The 18,014-nt window shown below is 37.8% G+C and overlaps 1 protein-coding gene across 4 annotated transcripts in view; it reads right to left on the bottom strand.

Moving 5' to 3' along the window:
- Positions 1 to 18,014, bottom strand: part of ptprua (protein tyrosine phosphatase receptor type Ua) — a 582,203-nt gene that overhangs the window by 43,521 nt on the left and 520,668 nt on the right. For 2 of the 4 annotated variants that reach the window (XM_079878073.1, XM_079878074.1), the window contains exons 20-21: positions 14,893 to 14,910; positions 3,802 to 3,838 (exon numbers count right to left, since the gene is read on the bottom strand). In XM_079878073.1, coding sequence (XP_079734199.1) covers positions 3,802 to 3,838; positions 14,893 to 14,910 — 55 coding nt within the window. The remainder of the gene's footprint in view (positions 1 to 3,801; positions 3,839 to 14,892; positions 14,911 to 18,014) is intronic. The other 2 variants (XM_079878075.1, XM_079878076.1) reach the window with 1 other exon arrangement.

Raw genomic sequence — 18,014 nt, 5'->3', positions numbered from 1 at the left:
CATCACAGCGCTGTCGTCCTCTGTTTAGCTCGCCTCTGGCCCGCCTAAATCAGATAACCTGATGTGATTGGTGCAGCTCGGATACAAGGGCATATTTAGGCTCAATCCCAATTCACCCCTTGACCCTACCCCTTGGCCCTACCCCTCCGTTTTGCGCGTTCCCGTGAAGGGGTAGGGTTGTCTCGATTCTCTTTTGGTTGGAGGGGTAGATGTAGGGGGAAGGGCCAGATAGCCCTTGAACAAAGATTTTTCGGGACCACACTTCAAACGAAGGGGTATGAGAAATGTACCTGCATACACCGGCTACAGAGGCAACATGACTGCCAATAATCATTTTCTTTATGTCACATTCAATCTTGTGTTCATATTTACGGTCATGTTATTCAAATAAATGGTTGCAAAAAAAAATAGCTAAAGTTCGTTAACAATATGATGCGTGTAAAAAGCTAAAGTTTTAAGTGAAGTGGACGCACGAATGAGGCGAATTCGCGTCCACCGCGCCGCGCTAAACGCCTCATTTGCGCCGCAAGACCTCCAGACGCGCGTAAACGCATCTTAACATTGAAATCACTTGCGCCAGACGCTCTATTCGCGTTTGGTGTGAACGCAGCATTAGGAATCGAAGATATCGTCATCTCCGTTGTTTTCTGCGAACTTCAGAAGAAAAATGAAAAAAAATAGCTGTAAAGGCCCGTTCACACCAATGACGATAACTATAAAGATAACGATAAAGATATAATTCTAAAAACCGTTCTCCATATGTGACCCTGGATCACAAAACCAGTCTTATGTTGCACAGGTATATTTGTGGCAATAGCCAACAAAACATTGTATGGGTCAAAATTATAGATTTTTCTTTTATGCCAAAAATCATGAGGATATTAAGTAAATATCATGTTCCATGAAGATATTTTGTAAATTTCCTACCTTAAATATATAAAACATTTATTTTTGTGAATGGATGCAGCACTATCGCCAATAGAAATTGACAACTTTAAAGGCGATTTTCTCAATATTTCGATTTTTCTGCACCCTCAGATTCCAGATTTTCAAATAGTTGTATCTCGGCCACATATTGTCCTATCCTAACAAACCATACATCAGTGGAAAGATTATGTATTCAGCTTTCAGATGATGTATAAATCTCAATTTTAAAAAAATTACACATAAGACTGGTTTTGTGGTCCAGGGTCACATATTAAAGAATAACAGAGTTCACACCACAACTATAACGATAAAGATAGGAGGAACGATATCGTTGGGATCACTTTCAGAACGATTTTTTTCCAGCTGTCGAACGATAAAACACTGACAGCCAATCAGAATCCATTCTAATTTAAAGGTCTCGCGCATTTAAAATGGATCTGGATCATCCGGGCGCGCGCGTGCTTAGAATAAAAGGACCGTTATCGGTCGTTGGTGTGGACGCATATATAGTTATCTTTATCGTTATCTTTATAGTTATCGTGCTTGGTGTGAACGGGCCTTAACTCACGCAACAATCTTTGCGAAAACAATCTTTTCAACCACAAAGTATCATTATATCTGTCTTACAATAACTCAGATCACAATATCACAGAAGTACTGGGAGGTTTACTCCCAGTAAATTATTATATTAGAACCTCTAGTAAATTACATGTTATTTCAGGCATGAAAACTGGTCAGGGGTAAAAAAGGTGAGAAGGATACGGCAGCAAAAAATCCAATCCAATCAACTTTATATAAATCACATTTTAAAAAACAAGGTTACCAATATGCTGCACAAAGAATAAATATGAAATATAATAACACATAAAACATATAAAATATGGGGGCCATTTTAATGTGTGGAGGAAAGTATTTACACAAAACACACAGAATGAGATTATTTTTTCTTTTTCGCCTGAACCAGAATCTCAAGGGCCCGTTTTCTCTGTTTAGCAGCATTTCTCAGCCATGCCCTCTCGTCCTCTTCAGCCGCCTCATCTCATTAATAAGTAACTCTTTAAATTGATTTAGCAGTTTAAATTATTTCAGAGAATTCTTATATTAGAATAGAACTAATAAACTTTTTTTAAATGACCCCATGTCTATGGTAACATCCTCAAAACAAAAAAGTTTTATAAAAAATATTTTAAAAAAAATTACATTTCAACCCTTTTAACCCATGTTTTAAGAAAAGAGATTAACCAATATTATTATATATTCTAGATACATTTTCAAAATTATTTAGATTTTTAGAATGCATATTAGCTTCCCAAACTGGATTCACCATTAGATGCGTTTAATAATGGTTGATTTTCAAAGCACTAAGAGGACAAATGTTTTTTTTTTAAATGTTTGTGTGACCTGTTAAATTCTACATGCACCACATATGCAGATTCTTACACAATGCATCTTTGATTTGGCCAAAATTAAGCAGGTAATTATCTCCAAGCAGAGATTCTGTTGAATGAAGAGTTTGTGCCACACACAATTCATAATTGTTGTTCAATTGGCCTTTCATGTGCCCGTGTTGATACTTAAAGTCCCTGTAAAGTCAAAATTAAGTGTGTGTTCTGAGTTTGTCACACCACAGAAAAATGTGTTATTAGCCACCCAGCCAAATTTGAATGATAAAAAAAGCAGCCAAGTAAATAAAATAAGCTATCAAAATCTTGAAAAAAATAGCAGTGGTCTCTGCTCTCAAACGCTGGGGGCATGTCCGCTGGCTACGCTGAAACCACGGCCACTCATGGGAAAGTTGACTCGCGGGTAAGTTGACTCGCGGGCACGCACTGCCGATGATGGCACCAGTTGTCGGCGCGACAGGAGGATGAAGGCCGAGGCGGGAGATAGATGGCTCGGCCCCATTCACTAGTAACAGCGGATTATCAGTGAATTCCACTTGTCTCCGACGAAAGTTTATAAAACTATCCTGTGTAAAATGATCCCTACAGAGGCAGGTGTTGGTGGTGATCCTCAGCTCTCCATCAAGGTGGCTCTTCACAAAATTAACAAATTCACAAAATTATCGTTGTTCGGAAATTTAAATAAGGACACCGATCTGTTTTGTAAGTGATCGCATCCAGGTAATACGCATTTCCGTGACAAAGGCATAGCTAGCTAGCAAACTGCAGGCTGTAGTAAATAATACTGACTGTAACTCGAGATTGAGCGGCGAACTGATAGGAGGGGGCAGCCTCAGTGGCTCCAGTGCGTCATCAAGTAGGGGCTTGTCCAGGAGCTCAGGGGCTCCAGTGCGTCATCGAACCCCCATTTTAGCCCCGCCCAAAAAATCCAGAACACAGCAATGGTGAAAAACTGTTTAACGGTCTAACTCCACAATTCAGTACTTCACAGTTCACAGTCTTTGTAATATGTTTTAGCAATACATTTCTAACATTTATAATGTGTTTAGAATTTTTTTTTAGAATTGCCTTTACAGGGACTTTAAGAAAACATTGTTTGGAAACATGAAATATGTTGATGTTATTATAGATTATATAAGATTTTAAAAAATATAAAAATAATTATAAAAAAATCTTCCCAAATAGACTCCCCCAATGAATCTCGGCCATTTCCAGCCCATATATGATACAATCATATACTGTTTTTTCTCAATAGAGTTATAGTATTCTATAGTGCTGTTGTGTGCCAAGAGAGAAAATACGATAAAACGGCAAAAACAATATCTGCATATGAATCATTCAATCCATTGTAGAAGAATTGGGGCACACAAACAAACACACACTCACATGTTTAAATGAAAAATTTTTTATCAACAAATACACAACACAAAAACACAAGTAATTTTAAAGTAGTAGAAGTATATAGACTTACCTTGTGTTGCGATGAAATGATTGGAGCGCTGGTACCCCTGAGAGAGAGAGAGAGAGAGAGAGAGAGAGAGAGAGAGAGAGAGAGAGAGAGAGAGAGAGAGAGAGAGAGAGAGAGAATCAATTGTGTTATGTTAAATGTGTTATGTTAAATGCATTTGATCAAAATGAATGTATTATATTCTGACTTATCCCATTAAAAGTTGAAGTGAGTAATTTCTCTGCCACTTGCATCACCAAAAAAATAAAAAAATAATAAAAAAAATAAATACACACAAAAAAACAAAAACAATGACTGGTTTCCCAAACACTCCCCCTTGTCCACCACTGGTCAGACAAACAGATAAAGCTGTCCCAGACTCATGCCATTGTTGTCTCCAAACTCACGCCATTGTTGCAGTTGACTCTGCACATTAAGCTGAGATAGGAGAGATAAATTATTAAGCTATCCTGTAAAATGCTATCCATACCATTATGAGCAAGCTAATCTACTGTTACTGAATATGTTAAATGTTTCTTTAATAAAATGAAACAAATGAAAAAATAAAAACACAGCGTAGAGATGGATGATAATATTTCCCAACCTGTAAGGCCAAAATGTAATCTCTGACAGAAACACCAAATCACATAAAGGGGAAAAAACCTTTTTAAGTGTGGCTGAGAATGTGACAACAGAACATGCATCTCTGTATCTCAAAAAATGACAGCGTTTATCCTTGACATTTGATTAAACAGGCAAATATTCACACGTATCTGTGGTGTGTCCATGTATGTATCATCTAATATTGAGCTTTAAGAATTGAATTTACTCATGTATAGAAAATCCAAGAAAATGTTATCTCTGTTCAAACATATCTGAACACTGCATTCTAAATGCCAAACACAAATTGAAAAGCATGAAATGCCACGAATCACAGCATTAGATAGAAGAAGACCAGTTATTGGGTCACCTGTGATGTAAAACTATAGGTTAACCAGAACCTGACAGACCAGATTCCATGATTATTTGAGACACAAAATTATTTCAATGCTGAATTTCAATGTTTTTAAGCCAAAATTAAGCATTTAGTTTAAGTGATTTGTGTAGAACCAATGTGCATTTTTGTTTGGGTGGCTGGGGGAATCCGTCCAAATTTGTACAAAATATTAATCTGTCATCCCAACACAACAAAGGTTTTAGCATTTAATGAGATATGCATCAGCCTTTTGTGAAAACAACTTAACAATTGTTTGTAGACAAACTCGGAATCTGTGGTGTCACATTTCTGTAAATGACTAGAACAGTCATTTATTCTTATTCATTCTTATGAATGAATCACACAGTAAGTTTTATTATTATTATTATTTCCAATACTGTCACCTGATGAGGTTTTGGTTAAAACTTGAATTACACTGTGCTCCCCAGCTCCATCAACTCTGGGAACCACACTTGATTCTTCCAGAGCGGGGCTATCAGTATTATCGAGCATTTGCACTCCCTGATTCGCTTGATTACCTGTAGTAACAAGGCAACCGGGGGAAATGCATAGAGAGGGCGTCTGGGCCAGTCTAGGGCCAGCACGTCCCTTTCTTTTGAAAAGAATATTGGGCAATGAGCGTTGGCTTGTGACAGACATGTCTGGGCCCACGTTCAGGACGCCCGGCACATGCGCTGCTCTCAGCGAGCACAGATTGTGCTGGGCCCATATAAGGAGAAGTTTTGCTCTTGCAAGAAGGCTCCGGGACCTGAGACCGCCCTGGCGATTTATGTAAGACACCACTGACATGTCTGTTCTGACTAGCCGCAGCACCGTCAAGGCTGAGGCCATAAGACCCATCATCCTCTGAAACACTCTGAGGGGAAGATTCCTCCCTACTATGAATACCGCCGCTAGGCGCTGGGTTACTGCCGCGCGTTCTAGCGTTAGGCGCGCCAGCACAGACCTTGAGTCCAACTCTATCCCTAGAAAGGACGTTTCCTGGCTGGGAGATAGATTGCTTTTGGCCCATTTGACCCTGAGACCCAACTGTTCCAGATGGTCCAGCAACAGCGGTCTGTGTAACACCAGTTCCTCTTTCGACTGAGCTAAAATCAGCCAGTCATCCAAATAGTTCAGAATTCTCACGCCCCTTCTTCTTCATTTACCATGCATTTCGTAAATGTACGAGGTGCTAAAGACAGGCCGAACGGAAGGACGGTGTACTGATAAGCCCGGCCAGGGACGTCGTTAGGCCTATTTTAGGGGGGCTGAAGCTACCCCAAAATGTTCCTAAGCCCCCCTAAATGATAATAAGAACAACAATAACAATTCGATTTATCAATTACCGTATCCTCATTCATATTTAGACGCAACAAATGATATATATCCAGCTACAAAAAATAGCCGAAAAGTCGGAAGTTCGACAGAAGAGCTGCCAACTCTCACGCATTCACCGTGAGACACATGCAATTGACACTTTTCACACGCTCTCACGCCACACATCCATTTACTCACGCACAGAAAAATCGCGAAGCAAAGAGGACACGGAGACCGACAGACTAGACAGAGCAGGTTACTTTATGATATAAAAGAATCTCAACTCTCAGATTCTGTCAATTTTATTATGAAATTCAAACAATAAATACCGTTTTGGCGCTTGTAAATGTTATGTGACGGATCCCTAGCGCACGTGAACCGATCATCTCTACTAGCAAATAGTAAAAAAACACGAACACTGTTGAAAGATACAGTAGTAGACTACAACTTACCGAAATGTATATTCCTCATACATAATAACGATCAATCAGTGTTTTTTATCAGCGTGAAGAGGTCAATAACACAGCTGGAGAACAATTATGTCACATTTACCTCAGGAAAGCCATTAAATGACCATAATATAGGCTATAGCACATAGTTGGCAAGAAAAAAAGAGTTATAGAGTATTTTGCTAAATATGTGTTCTATATTACATATTTATTATATTTTTACTTATATCATTAAATAAAGTTGTTGTTATTATAATTAAAAAACGCATTATATTTAATTTGAGTTATTTTTAACCTTAAATAATACTACCAGCTGATAGGGCTGTCTGTATGTTTACAGCATTGGGTGAGTTTTTATCTTGAGAAAAATTAACGCCTATCTTGAGTACCTAATATTTATCCAAATGAGTCAATATTAAATCAAATTACAATAATTGAATTGAATTGTAATAATAAAAAAGCGTAGCTTACCAGAAATTGTACCATGCACCATAAAATTTACATATTATTTTACACTTATGCTATAAAGCCTGAAATGGACACTTTTTGTGACAGCAACCCTATCAATTTCACCAAGCCTATCAAAGATGTGGCTTAACTTCAGAATTTGAACTAAAATCAGTATTCTTATGATCAGTGGCGTAACTTTGTTTTAAAAAGTGGGTGGGGTGGGTGGGACGGGTGTTGGTTGCTAATACAATGCTAAATCAAATATATGTACAATAACATTACGATGTCCAGCAATCGATTTAAATAATAGGCTACATGGGGTTTAATTTGTCGTTTAATGCCTAATATATGTTATAGATCCGCCTATGTAGCCAATGGGCATCTTAATGGTCCAGTGGTAGAACATTCGCCTACCATATCAGAGGTTTTGGGTTCTAATACGCACTCCTATAGTTTTTTTTTTTTTTTTTCCTCGTATAGTTTTTTTTTCTCATCAAAACCGATTATGTTCATCAGTGGTTGTATATCAAGCAGGGACACGTTTGTGTGCATTATGTTTTTGTGATTTCACCAGAACGAATAGAAAATATCCGCAACGGATTGAAGCGCGCATCCGAGTGAAGATAGTGCGCGAGCCACACGAGAAAACACTGTATCCGCGCCACTGATCGCAGCGGCAACGAGCACTTTGATCACATGATTTAAAAAACACATTTCAGCGCTAGATCGTCTCTTATTTAAAAAACGAACGAAATGGATGCTCTGTCAGTTAACTGGAGATGTTTTATTTATTTGTAGAATTGGTACATTCGTGCCGCAAGATGTTTTAAAAAGTGGTGGGGACAATATCGACCCAGGCAAAAAGTGGTGGGGACATGTCCCACCCGTCCCACCCGTCCCACCCGCAAATTACGCCTATGTTTATGATTGCTCTGAACATTTCTGACTAAGTTCAACAAACATTAAATTACTTATTCATAAACGTAAAAAAATAAAATAAAAAAATTAATAAAAATATAGGTGTGACGGGGTTGAGACTAGGGTAACAGGGTTGAAGATGGCAACGGGGTTGAAGAGACAAATACAGCTAAACATATACATAGTTGTTTTTTACTCAAATTCACTGTAAGATTTTCTATAAACGCAAGTTACAAATACCCTGGGGGCTAAGCCCCCCCTGTCTTCCAATCCTAGTGATGTCCCTGAGCCCGGCCCTCGAAGGCGAATCTCAAGAATGGCCTGTGACGGGCTGCTATTTGAATCTGAAAGTAGGCGTCTTTCAGGTCCACTGATATAAACCAGTCCCCCGGTCGAATTAGAGCGAGGATTTGTCTGGTTGTGAGCATTTTGAACGAGCGTATCATAAGAGCTTTGTTCAAACGCCTGCGATCTAGTATGGGGCAGAGCCCGCCGTCCTTCTTCGGTACTAAGAAGTAACGGCTGTAAAACCCCGTCTCGCCCTCGGCCATGGGGACGGTCTCTACCGCCCCTTTCCTTAGCCATTTCGCTATCTCGGTGCGAAGTAGGTGTGCTACTTCCTGATTCACCGAAGTTTCGACCCGGGCTGTGAAGCGCGGCGGTCTGCGAGCGAATTGTAGCAAATAGCCCCGTTTCACTATCTCTAGCACCCATTTTGAGACCCCTGGAATCGATTCCCACGCTTTAGTACATGTATCATGTATGATGCCTCATGCAATCTCTCAATTATTCTTTCAACCGCAAAAAGACGTAAATAAAACAGCTTGTAAACAATATGTCACATAACATTACATTTACCTCAGAATAGCCATAATGTGTCCATAAACTAGTAAAAGCTAGTTTAGAAGTCAGCTAGAATTAAAAATTACTATTGAGATGAGCATTCTAAATATCATAATATTTTTACTTAACCTGTTGTCTACATGATTACTCAACATATGAAAACACTTATGCATTGAGAAGGAGGCCAAACTACACTGAATGGCCAAGTGAGGCTGACATAATTATGGTCTGTGACAATGGCTTGGATTCTGTGAAAAGATCAATTTGTAACTGTATATAATTCTCAGGTTGGAAACAATTTTCAGTTGCCACTTTAAGTGAATTAGTTCCAGCTGATGCTGTAAAAGGAGGGCAGGTGCAAACACTACAGGATGACAGAAATTACGTGTTTTTATTTAAAATAAAACAACTTTCTATGCTTATATTGCTTATATTTTATGCTTGCAAATTGGTGCCTTTTGTTTCTTATAGGCCGCAATGGCTCCCTGAATTTTTTTTTTTTTTTTTTTTGTCTGGAGCACTGTGTTATTTTTGTTTATTAATGTATATCAGACTTGAAACAATCTGTATTGTATAAAGTGCTATACAATTAAATGTGACTTGACTATAATTAATAATAGTTATTTTACCATGAAACACAAACAGTGTTCTACAACACAAACACAAACTCAGTTCTGCTGTTTACCATACAGGGAAAAGCAGGACGTTCACTGGCAGTCATGTTCAGTTGCAATTTTGCTTGGTTCAATATACAAATATAATTATATTATATATCAGTATATCAGGATTTGAAACCAACCCCTAAGCATTAACAAAATTATACCACTAGACTATCATGACTAGTAGGAAGAAGTGCCAGAAGATTGCTGTCCCCTCAGTCACTTTTATGGTCCCATGACTTAGAAGCTAGCTGCTTGTTTAGACAGCAGAGTTCGAAAAATAACTTATAACTGAAATATTTATCTTCTATTCTTAAAACCTGTGTTCAGAAAATTTATGGTTGATTTTATTACAAGCTTATCCTTGACAAGTGCTTGCAATGTCTTGCTGTTGTCAGAAATCAATAGATGATTTTTCTGTAAGGAGCAGGGCGGCTTTATAAGTATAATGAACCTTTATCTGCTCTTGAGAAATGAATCTGCTCACTCGCCCACACTGCACCTCTGCACCTCTGCACCTCTGCCCCTCTGCCCCTCTGCCCCTGTGTGTGTGAATGTGTGGGGTTGGTCTTTGCTTTTAGGGTTGGAAAGCTTAGTCTCAAAGGTTATGCCCGAGTTGATTCTCCAATAGTCAAAATATAAACTGGCTATAAATGCAATGTCTATGTGAGCCTCAACGCTATATGGACCATGTAATGATAGAAATTGGTAGAGACTTTTCAATACTTCAGGATATTTACACATGATATTGACGTGGAAATGTTAATAAATGTGAAAATAGAACGCTGGATGTGTCCTTACAAGTCAAGACAGGGTGTTTGTGAAGCACAACATTAAGAGTTTAGTTGTTTATGGTTGCCAAGCAATGTCACAACTTGCTGTATTAATAATTAAGTGAAATGTGTATGTCTCAAAAAGTTGTGGTGTGTGTACTAATTGCCAATGGCTTATAACACATTTAATCCAATCAGAGTTGAAACTACCTGTTTTATAATGTTAGTATTACTGATTTGAAGTTTTTGTTAGTTTGTTTTCGCACTGAAGCCAGGTTTACCATTTCTTATCATTAACGAATAATCTAATCTTTTGGTTTGGGTTTGTAGTTTCAAAGAAAATAATTAAGAGCATTTCATTTGTAAATTATTATTGTACATGCAATAACTATGCATCTAAAACTGGTATTGTGCTATTTTTTTTATTTTAAAAATCTAAAATAATATCATGATCTGATACTTCTATGGAAGTAAAATTATGTCAAATGTTTTTGAAACAAAAAGCCTGTTGAATTGCACTACTTGAAAAAAAAAAAAAAAGGCATTGCATTAACCATGCTTGCATTTTAATGCATTGTATTTTTAGGGCTTGCATTTTTATGGGCTGAAATTCAACATGGTTGGATATTTAAGCTGTGAAGCAGTCGTGCTCAGAATTAATCATACCCCTGGTAAATATGATCAAAAATGGCTGTAAAAAAATAAATCTGCATCGTTTATCCTTTTGATCTTTCATTAAAAAAATTGGCAAAAATCTAACCTTTCATCGAAGTAAAATAATTGAAATTGGGGGGGGGGGGGGGGGGGTAAATCACATTATGAAATAAATGTTTTTCTCCAAAACACGTTGGCCACAATTATTCATACCCCTAGAATTTTTTATGAATAAAATATCTCTGAAGTATATTCCCATTAATATTTACCTTTTTTAGCACACCAGGGTGACTAGGAACATGAAATTGTCTAGCTATGACTTCTTGTTTCACAGGAGTTTAAATATGAGGAAACACAAAGGCCAAATTCCCTTAATCATTCATCACAATGAGTAAAACCAAAGAAAACCATTTTTTTTAGTCCCACATTTGGATCAACATGTCCTCACTCACATGAGGTGTTTGGGGTAAAGACTGAACTCCAAGAATCTTTTACTTTCTCCACTACAGAGAACCACTTTTCTAGGAGTGATATGGGACTCAACTACGATGCAGGCATGTCTGCCTCCTGCTTGTATCGAGTCGATTCTCTCAGCTGTAGGCCAGATCAGGCTATGCCAAGCTGTTACTGTACACCAGTTTCAACGACTCATGGCAGCTGCCTCCAACATGATTCATATGGCCTTCTGTACACAGGACCATCATGAGAACATCATGTCTCTCCTGGACGGCTCTCTGTGGGAGATTCCCATTAGGAGGGATCTTCGATCTCAAGCAGGGGGCAACATTTATCACCCCCAAACAGAGATATGAAAAATGTGGGTTTGGCCCCTGAAGGGAACCAACCCTTGAACTATGGTCTCTCAACCGAAGTTGTTGAGACCAATTTAAACTCCAGAGCTCTTCACTTTATGGTATAGAAAGCGCTGGTTGGACCGACTTAACTGCCCAATTGGTTCAGTGGTGAAGTTCTTTCATGACTGCCTATCTGCTTAACCCACTCCACTTTGAAAGTTTATGTGGCAGCTATTGCTGCTTACCATGCACCTTTAGGTAGTGATTCATTGCGGAGACACCCTCTAGTGTCCTGTTTCCTATGGGGTGCTATGAAGCTGAGGCCGGCAAGTTATTCGAGAGTTCCGGCCTAGGATGTGGCCATTGTTTTAGAGGATTTGTTAATGACAACCTTTGAGCCTATTGAGTCAGCTTCAGGGAAATTTAAGATCTCTTAAGATGGTGTTCTTAATTCACTAAAAAGTGTAGGAGATCTGCAGGCTCTGTCTGTTGCCTCCTCCTGCCTAGAGTTTGCTCCAGACATGGTAAAAGCTTTTATTCATTCTAGACTGTGTTGTGTGCCTAAGGCCCCTTTCAGATGGCATACAAAGAGAAGGTCAACTTGCTTTTCCAAGTTAGGGCTCTTAATTGTTACGTCTACCGCTCTTCTAAGTGGTGTAAATCTGACCAATTGTTGGCTGTTTTGGTTCACCCAGATGGTGTTCCTCAGCATCTAAGCATAGCATAAGCAAGTGGATTGTAGAGGCTATCTCTGTGGCTTACGAGGTGTGTGGTCTTCCTTTGCCTCTAGTCATTAGAGCCCACTCTACGAGGATTATGGCGGCCTTTAAGGCATTGTTATCAGGGGTTTCCTTTCAGAAGGTTTGTGATGCAGCAAGCTGGGCCTCTCCACACAGCTTCATCAAATGTTATAGCCAGGATATAGAGTCCACTTCAGGATCCAAAGTGCTTGAGACCTTAGTTTGTACTCTCTATGATTCACACATAGTCAAGCATTTGTATGTATGGCATAGTGGGTATGAACATTCCCATCAACATTCTGATGCAACGTTCAGTTCCCTCAAAAGGGAAAGTCTCAGTTATGACTGTTACCCTGGTTCCCCGAGAGAGGAACAAGAGGCTGTCATGCAGTCATCCGTCAAAGGACAACATCTCACCAGTGATTGGAGTGAGTTCACCCGCTCTTCAGATGGAGTCACGCAGAAGTGTTCCCCATAGTGTCAACATTCGGACACAATGTCTCGTTCCCTTCTCAAGGAAACAGGGTTACAGTCGTAACCAAGACATTTTACAATAGGTTTGATAGAAAACCAAGAAGCCCATTAGAAGCCCCTTAGGAGAAAGCCGCAATGCTGAATATTTCAACATTAATTTCCATGATTTCCCCTTACTTTTATTTGTGCAGAAATAAAATCACATAAAGAAAATTAATGTGTGAATAACAAAGAAACCCAGCAAGCAATTTTGCATTTAAAAGATGTCTAATATCCATCCAAACACAGCCCAGTGTTGAAAAGGCTGAAAAAAGGCAAAATTTGGGCTGTCAGTGAAAATTTAAAAGACCTCTAAACCCTAGCCCAATAATAGACTAGTCATCAACTAGATAAAGACGTGTGTGTGTGTGTGTGTGTGTGTGTGTGTGTGTGTGTGTGTGTGTGTGCAGCTGCTGAAGGACATCAGCCAGAAGCAGCGCGACCCGCGAGAGAAGAAATAAAACCAAACACATTGTAATCACTGTTTACTTTGCTTACATGATGGAATATCATACGCCTCGCGTTATTTTGTTATTTTGGTAAAAAACGACATGTAACCAAATTCAAGGTTATTTTTGGCTAGAAGTGGGTTACTCATAGCTCATAGACTATATCGGGTCTACAGTTAACCTAGATGGTGAAATGACGGCTATTGCTTGCTGGGAAGTGAATCTGCTATAATGAAGGTAAAACGAACTACCCCCACCCACTATAATGAGATAATAAAATATTCTACATAATAGTTAATTGTTTTGAAATGTATTTATTTATTTTAATCAAACCTCACTATTCTTAGATGTTAAACCCTAAGGGCCCTATCTTGCACCCAGCGCAATTGACTTTGTACACCGACGCATCTTTCATTCCTATTTTGCACCAGCGCAAAGCGCGCTTTTCCCTCCACAGACGCACGTCGCTAAACTAGGGAATGAACTTGCGCTCCCTGGGCGGTTCAGCGCAAAAAAGGAGGCGTGTTCCGGCGCAAACAATCCCTGGTGCTATTTTACTGTTCCATAAAACAATTGCGCCACTGGCCAGAAAAAACCTAGTCTAAAGTCAGTGGCGCATTGCGCGTTGTTCATTATGCTATTTTAAGGGCGCATGCTTGACCATAATGTATAGCGTGCACAACGCGCATACACTGCTGCTTCTGTGTAGATTAGAGAATCAAAGTTTTCATTTTTGCAAATCATATTGTTACAAACGATAGATAGATAGATAGATAGATAGATAGATAGATAGATAGATAGATAGATAGATAGATAGATAGATAGATAGATAGATAGATAGATAGATAGATAGATAGATAGATAGATAGATAGATAGATAGATAGATAGATAGATAGATAGATAGATAGATAGATAGATAGATGATAGATAGATAGATAGAGCGCTTTGCGCTTTGACACTTGCGTTTCAGATCGTTAAAATAGGGCCCAAACTGTTCCTTTATCTTCATGAGGACCATGTGTAAAACATCCAGCTTAATGGCATAAAACTGTACGGTATATAATCACATAAAACATGATATGTATAAATTGTTTTATTAACATATTGCGAAAACACATTTTGTCCAATATATGGTTTATTCTAGATTTCAGAAGCCATGGTAGTAATTTTAAAGACCCCATGAAATCAAAAGGTCAAAAGATCATCTACAGTATATGTGATATCCATTAGTTTACATCACATATGCTGTAGATGATCTCAAAACTAACAGAAATGAAATAAAACCCCTTTTGATTTCATGGGGTCTTTAAAATCACACTTTTTGTTTCAATCAGAAATGTCAACAGAAAAAAAAAAACTGTTTGTAAAACAATTTCAGGGGTTGTTTAAAGCTTAAGCTTGTAAGGTTGTGAGTTACAGGGGATGATGCAATGAGATCAAATAAAGACACAATAAACTCAAGCAACATAGACAGAAACGGGCTTGAGAAAGAAAAGGTCTGAGCACAGAGCCATGATAGTAGAATAAATGAGTCATGGACAGATGATAGGAAGACAGGAAAAAGACAAGTACTTACTTCTCTGTTTATCCGAATCTAAGAGATCCCAGACACAGAGAAATGGGTGAAAGAAGAGAGAAAGAGAAACAGGCTAATTAAGATGATTAGAAAAAGAGGAAATAATAAAGACTCCATACTAACCACCTGCAGTGAGGAAATCACTTCAAACTAACTGCAAATTACAGTTCAGATGAGTTGCCATGCATTGTCCCAGAAAGAACAATCCTCATATAGTCTCTTGTTCAGCTCTTTAATTTTTTATTTATTTATCTGTTTTAGGCACACAGTTAATAAACAGGTGTGAAAAAATATGTATTTTGTAATTTACTGTATCATATTTCTATTTCATGCAGACTAAGAGTGGGAAAGTTTAGGGGGCTAACAATTTGAATTATTACATTTCAATTCAGGGACCCACAGTCCAATTTTAAAACTATTCTCAATGCTTCTAAATTTTTAGAAGCCCAGGTGTGCAAATATTTGATGAGTTTAAAGGTAGTTCACCCAACATTCTGTCATCATTTACTCACCCTCAAATTGTTCCAAACCTGTATGCGTTTCTTTGTTCTGCTGAACACAAAATAAGATATTTTGAAGAATTTGGGTAAGCAAACAATATGGAAGTCAATGGGGCTCATCGACTGACATTCTTCAAAATATCTTCTTTTGTGTTCAGCAGAACAACAAAATTCATATAGGTTTGGAACAACTTGAGGGTGAATAAATGATGACAGAATTTTTTTTTTTTTGGGTGAACTATCCCTTTAAGGTGACTTTCATCCATATCTTCCACAAATAAGATGTCTGCTATGTCATGAAATGCAGTCACATCAGAGCCACATTCAATTTTGTTATTGTCATTTAACATACACTGTTTTCTGACTTTTGAACAAACTGACTTTTGAACAAGTGACAGTGTGCAGTATCTTTCATTAGTGATTTCTGTGCACTGAAAAAAAGGTAACCTAAAAATGTGCTACATGTGGTTTCATCTAAAATAAATAGATTTTATTTAAATCAAAAAAGCTATTTAGCATTACTGAATCAATCCCAATATAATATAGTTTACACAAAGACAACTAGATTTAAGTGTCAGATCAGGTAGAAAAAAAGCTATTTATGGTAATAATTGCAGGTTACTGCTTTTTACAGTGTAAATCAATCCATTATATTAAAATATAAATGTTCATTACACTGAAATTTGGTCTATTGTTTTCTACAAGACAAAATACAAATTGAAATTAAAACTTAACTAAAGTTAAACTTTTGTGAAGGTTCTTGTGCATGTTTGTTCATCTAAGTGTGCTTTTTTTATGATATAAATGTCACTGCCAATGTACTATGTGTTCTGTTTTTGCACTGGATCGGTACAGAATCATTTGAGAAACAATCATTTGTGAATCCTTTGATCCCCCACTCTGTATATGGCATTCATTTAAAAAAATAAAAAAATAAAAGAGATGCCAAAAACAGCACATTATATTGTTTACAACATTTCTGTAGCAATCTTTAGGTGAACATGCTACAAGTATTTGAACCTCACTTCTTCAGTGTTTATATAGTCATATATATATTTATTTATTTATATATGCGTGTATATATGACAGTAGAGAAAATCAATTCAAAAGAGAAGTTTACACTGCTCTTAACTTGCATCAAAGCGTTAATATTGATTCGCATTTAAGAATCAAAAAGTCAATCCATATTTTTAGTAATCATATGTGGATTGACTTTTTGATTCTTGAGTGCAAATCACTATTGAGGAGTAGAAGAAAATCAAGATACCTGGGCTGCGTTCTCCGATAACGTTGTCTCTTAGCGCGCTACGAAGACTCAAAAGGTACACCTTAACTACAGGTATACATTTCCTATGTGTGTTCTCCGAACTATACCTTAGGATGTTGCTTAAGGTAAACCTTCTTAAGTTCGACCTTAGCAGGTGCTGTCCATGGTGGAGCTGCTGAATAGGTTGATATCGATGCCTCGATGATCGATTGTGCGCTCTTTCCTTCACAGCGGTATAGGTAAAGTATTGAGAAAACAATGTTCTTTATAAAGAAGCGTTTTAGAAATAGTACAAACTGCATTTATCGGGGCTCATTGAAATATGTACATGCAGAAATAAATATGAGTATGTGTTTATAATTTAGCAAGTGTGCAATCTCAAACCCTCACGGCCATAAGTGTGTTAATGTTCTCCACAACGTATGCTGATTATCCACCAGCCATGTAGTTGACATACACTAACTGGCTCCGCGGACGGCGCCGTCTTTGATTTAAAACAAGTACTCGCTGTCTCGCTGCCATAGCTATAAAGTTTGTGTAAACTCATCTTTCTTTATATAGACTCCTAAGCCTTTTCTGTCAAATGGTTCGCCAGCTGATGTGCCTTAGGATAGTAATTAAAAAAGCTAACAACCATTAGTGTATGGAAACTTTATTAATGAAAACACTTCCATACACTGGGTGTAGGCTATAACAACTTAAGTATTTTATGAGTAAAATTTTAAAGTAAAGTAAAAATGTAATTTTAATACTAAATCAGATTTTATATTAAATGTTCATATAAAATTTTCTATGTGTAATTAAACTGCGATGTAAACAAGCTTTTTGCGTAGTGGTGGCCACTAGCGGTATGAACCGTCAGCAGCGATAAGGTATAGCTAAGAGCGCTCCAGACCAACCTTACGAACGTATGACTTACAGAAGGTATACTTAACTAAGAAGGTTTCGGAAAACACGTATTAACGATAAGGTACTTCTTAAGGTACAACTTAAGAACGACGTAGCGTTAAGGTAGTTTCGGAGAACGCAGCCCTGGTCCTTATAAAAGTGGAGTGATAAAGTTTTGCATTCTAGTATACAAACCTCTATAATCAGGCACTCTTTTTCATCACTCAAGCAAAACCCAACCAGAAAGAGCAATTCTAGTCTGTTCATTTTGCAAGTGCTGGTCATAACAAAAGTGGCTTCAGCCTTAAATAGAAATTCAAAACCATAATAAAAAAGAAAGCCTTAAAGAAATTGACAAAACACCTAAACGTTAGTCCTGATGTATTTAGACTCTTTCAAACTGCAGAGGTTTTGATTGCTCAATTCCAATGGATAACCTTCCAACTAAAAGATGACACAAAATGGAT

The sequence above is a fragment of the Squalius cephalus genome (genome assembly GCF_949319135.1).
Source record: "Squalius cephalus genome assembly, chromosome: 8".
NCBI classification, from domain to species: Eukaryota; Metazoa; Chordata; class Actinopteri; order Cypriniformes; family Leuciscidae; genus Squalius; species Squalius cephalus.
The sequence above is the reverse complement of the archived record's forward strand: the minus strand, read 5'-3'. Positions and strand labels throughout refer to the sequence as shown.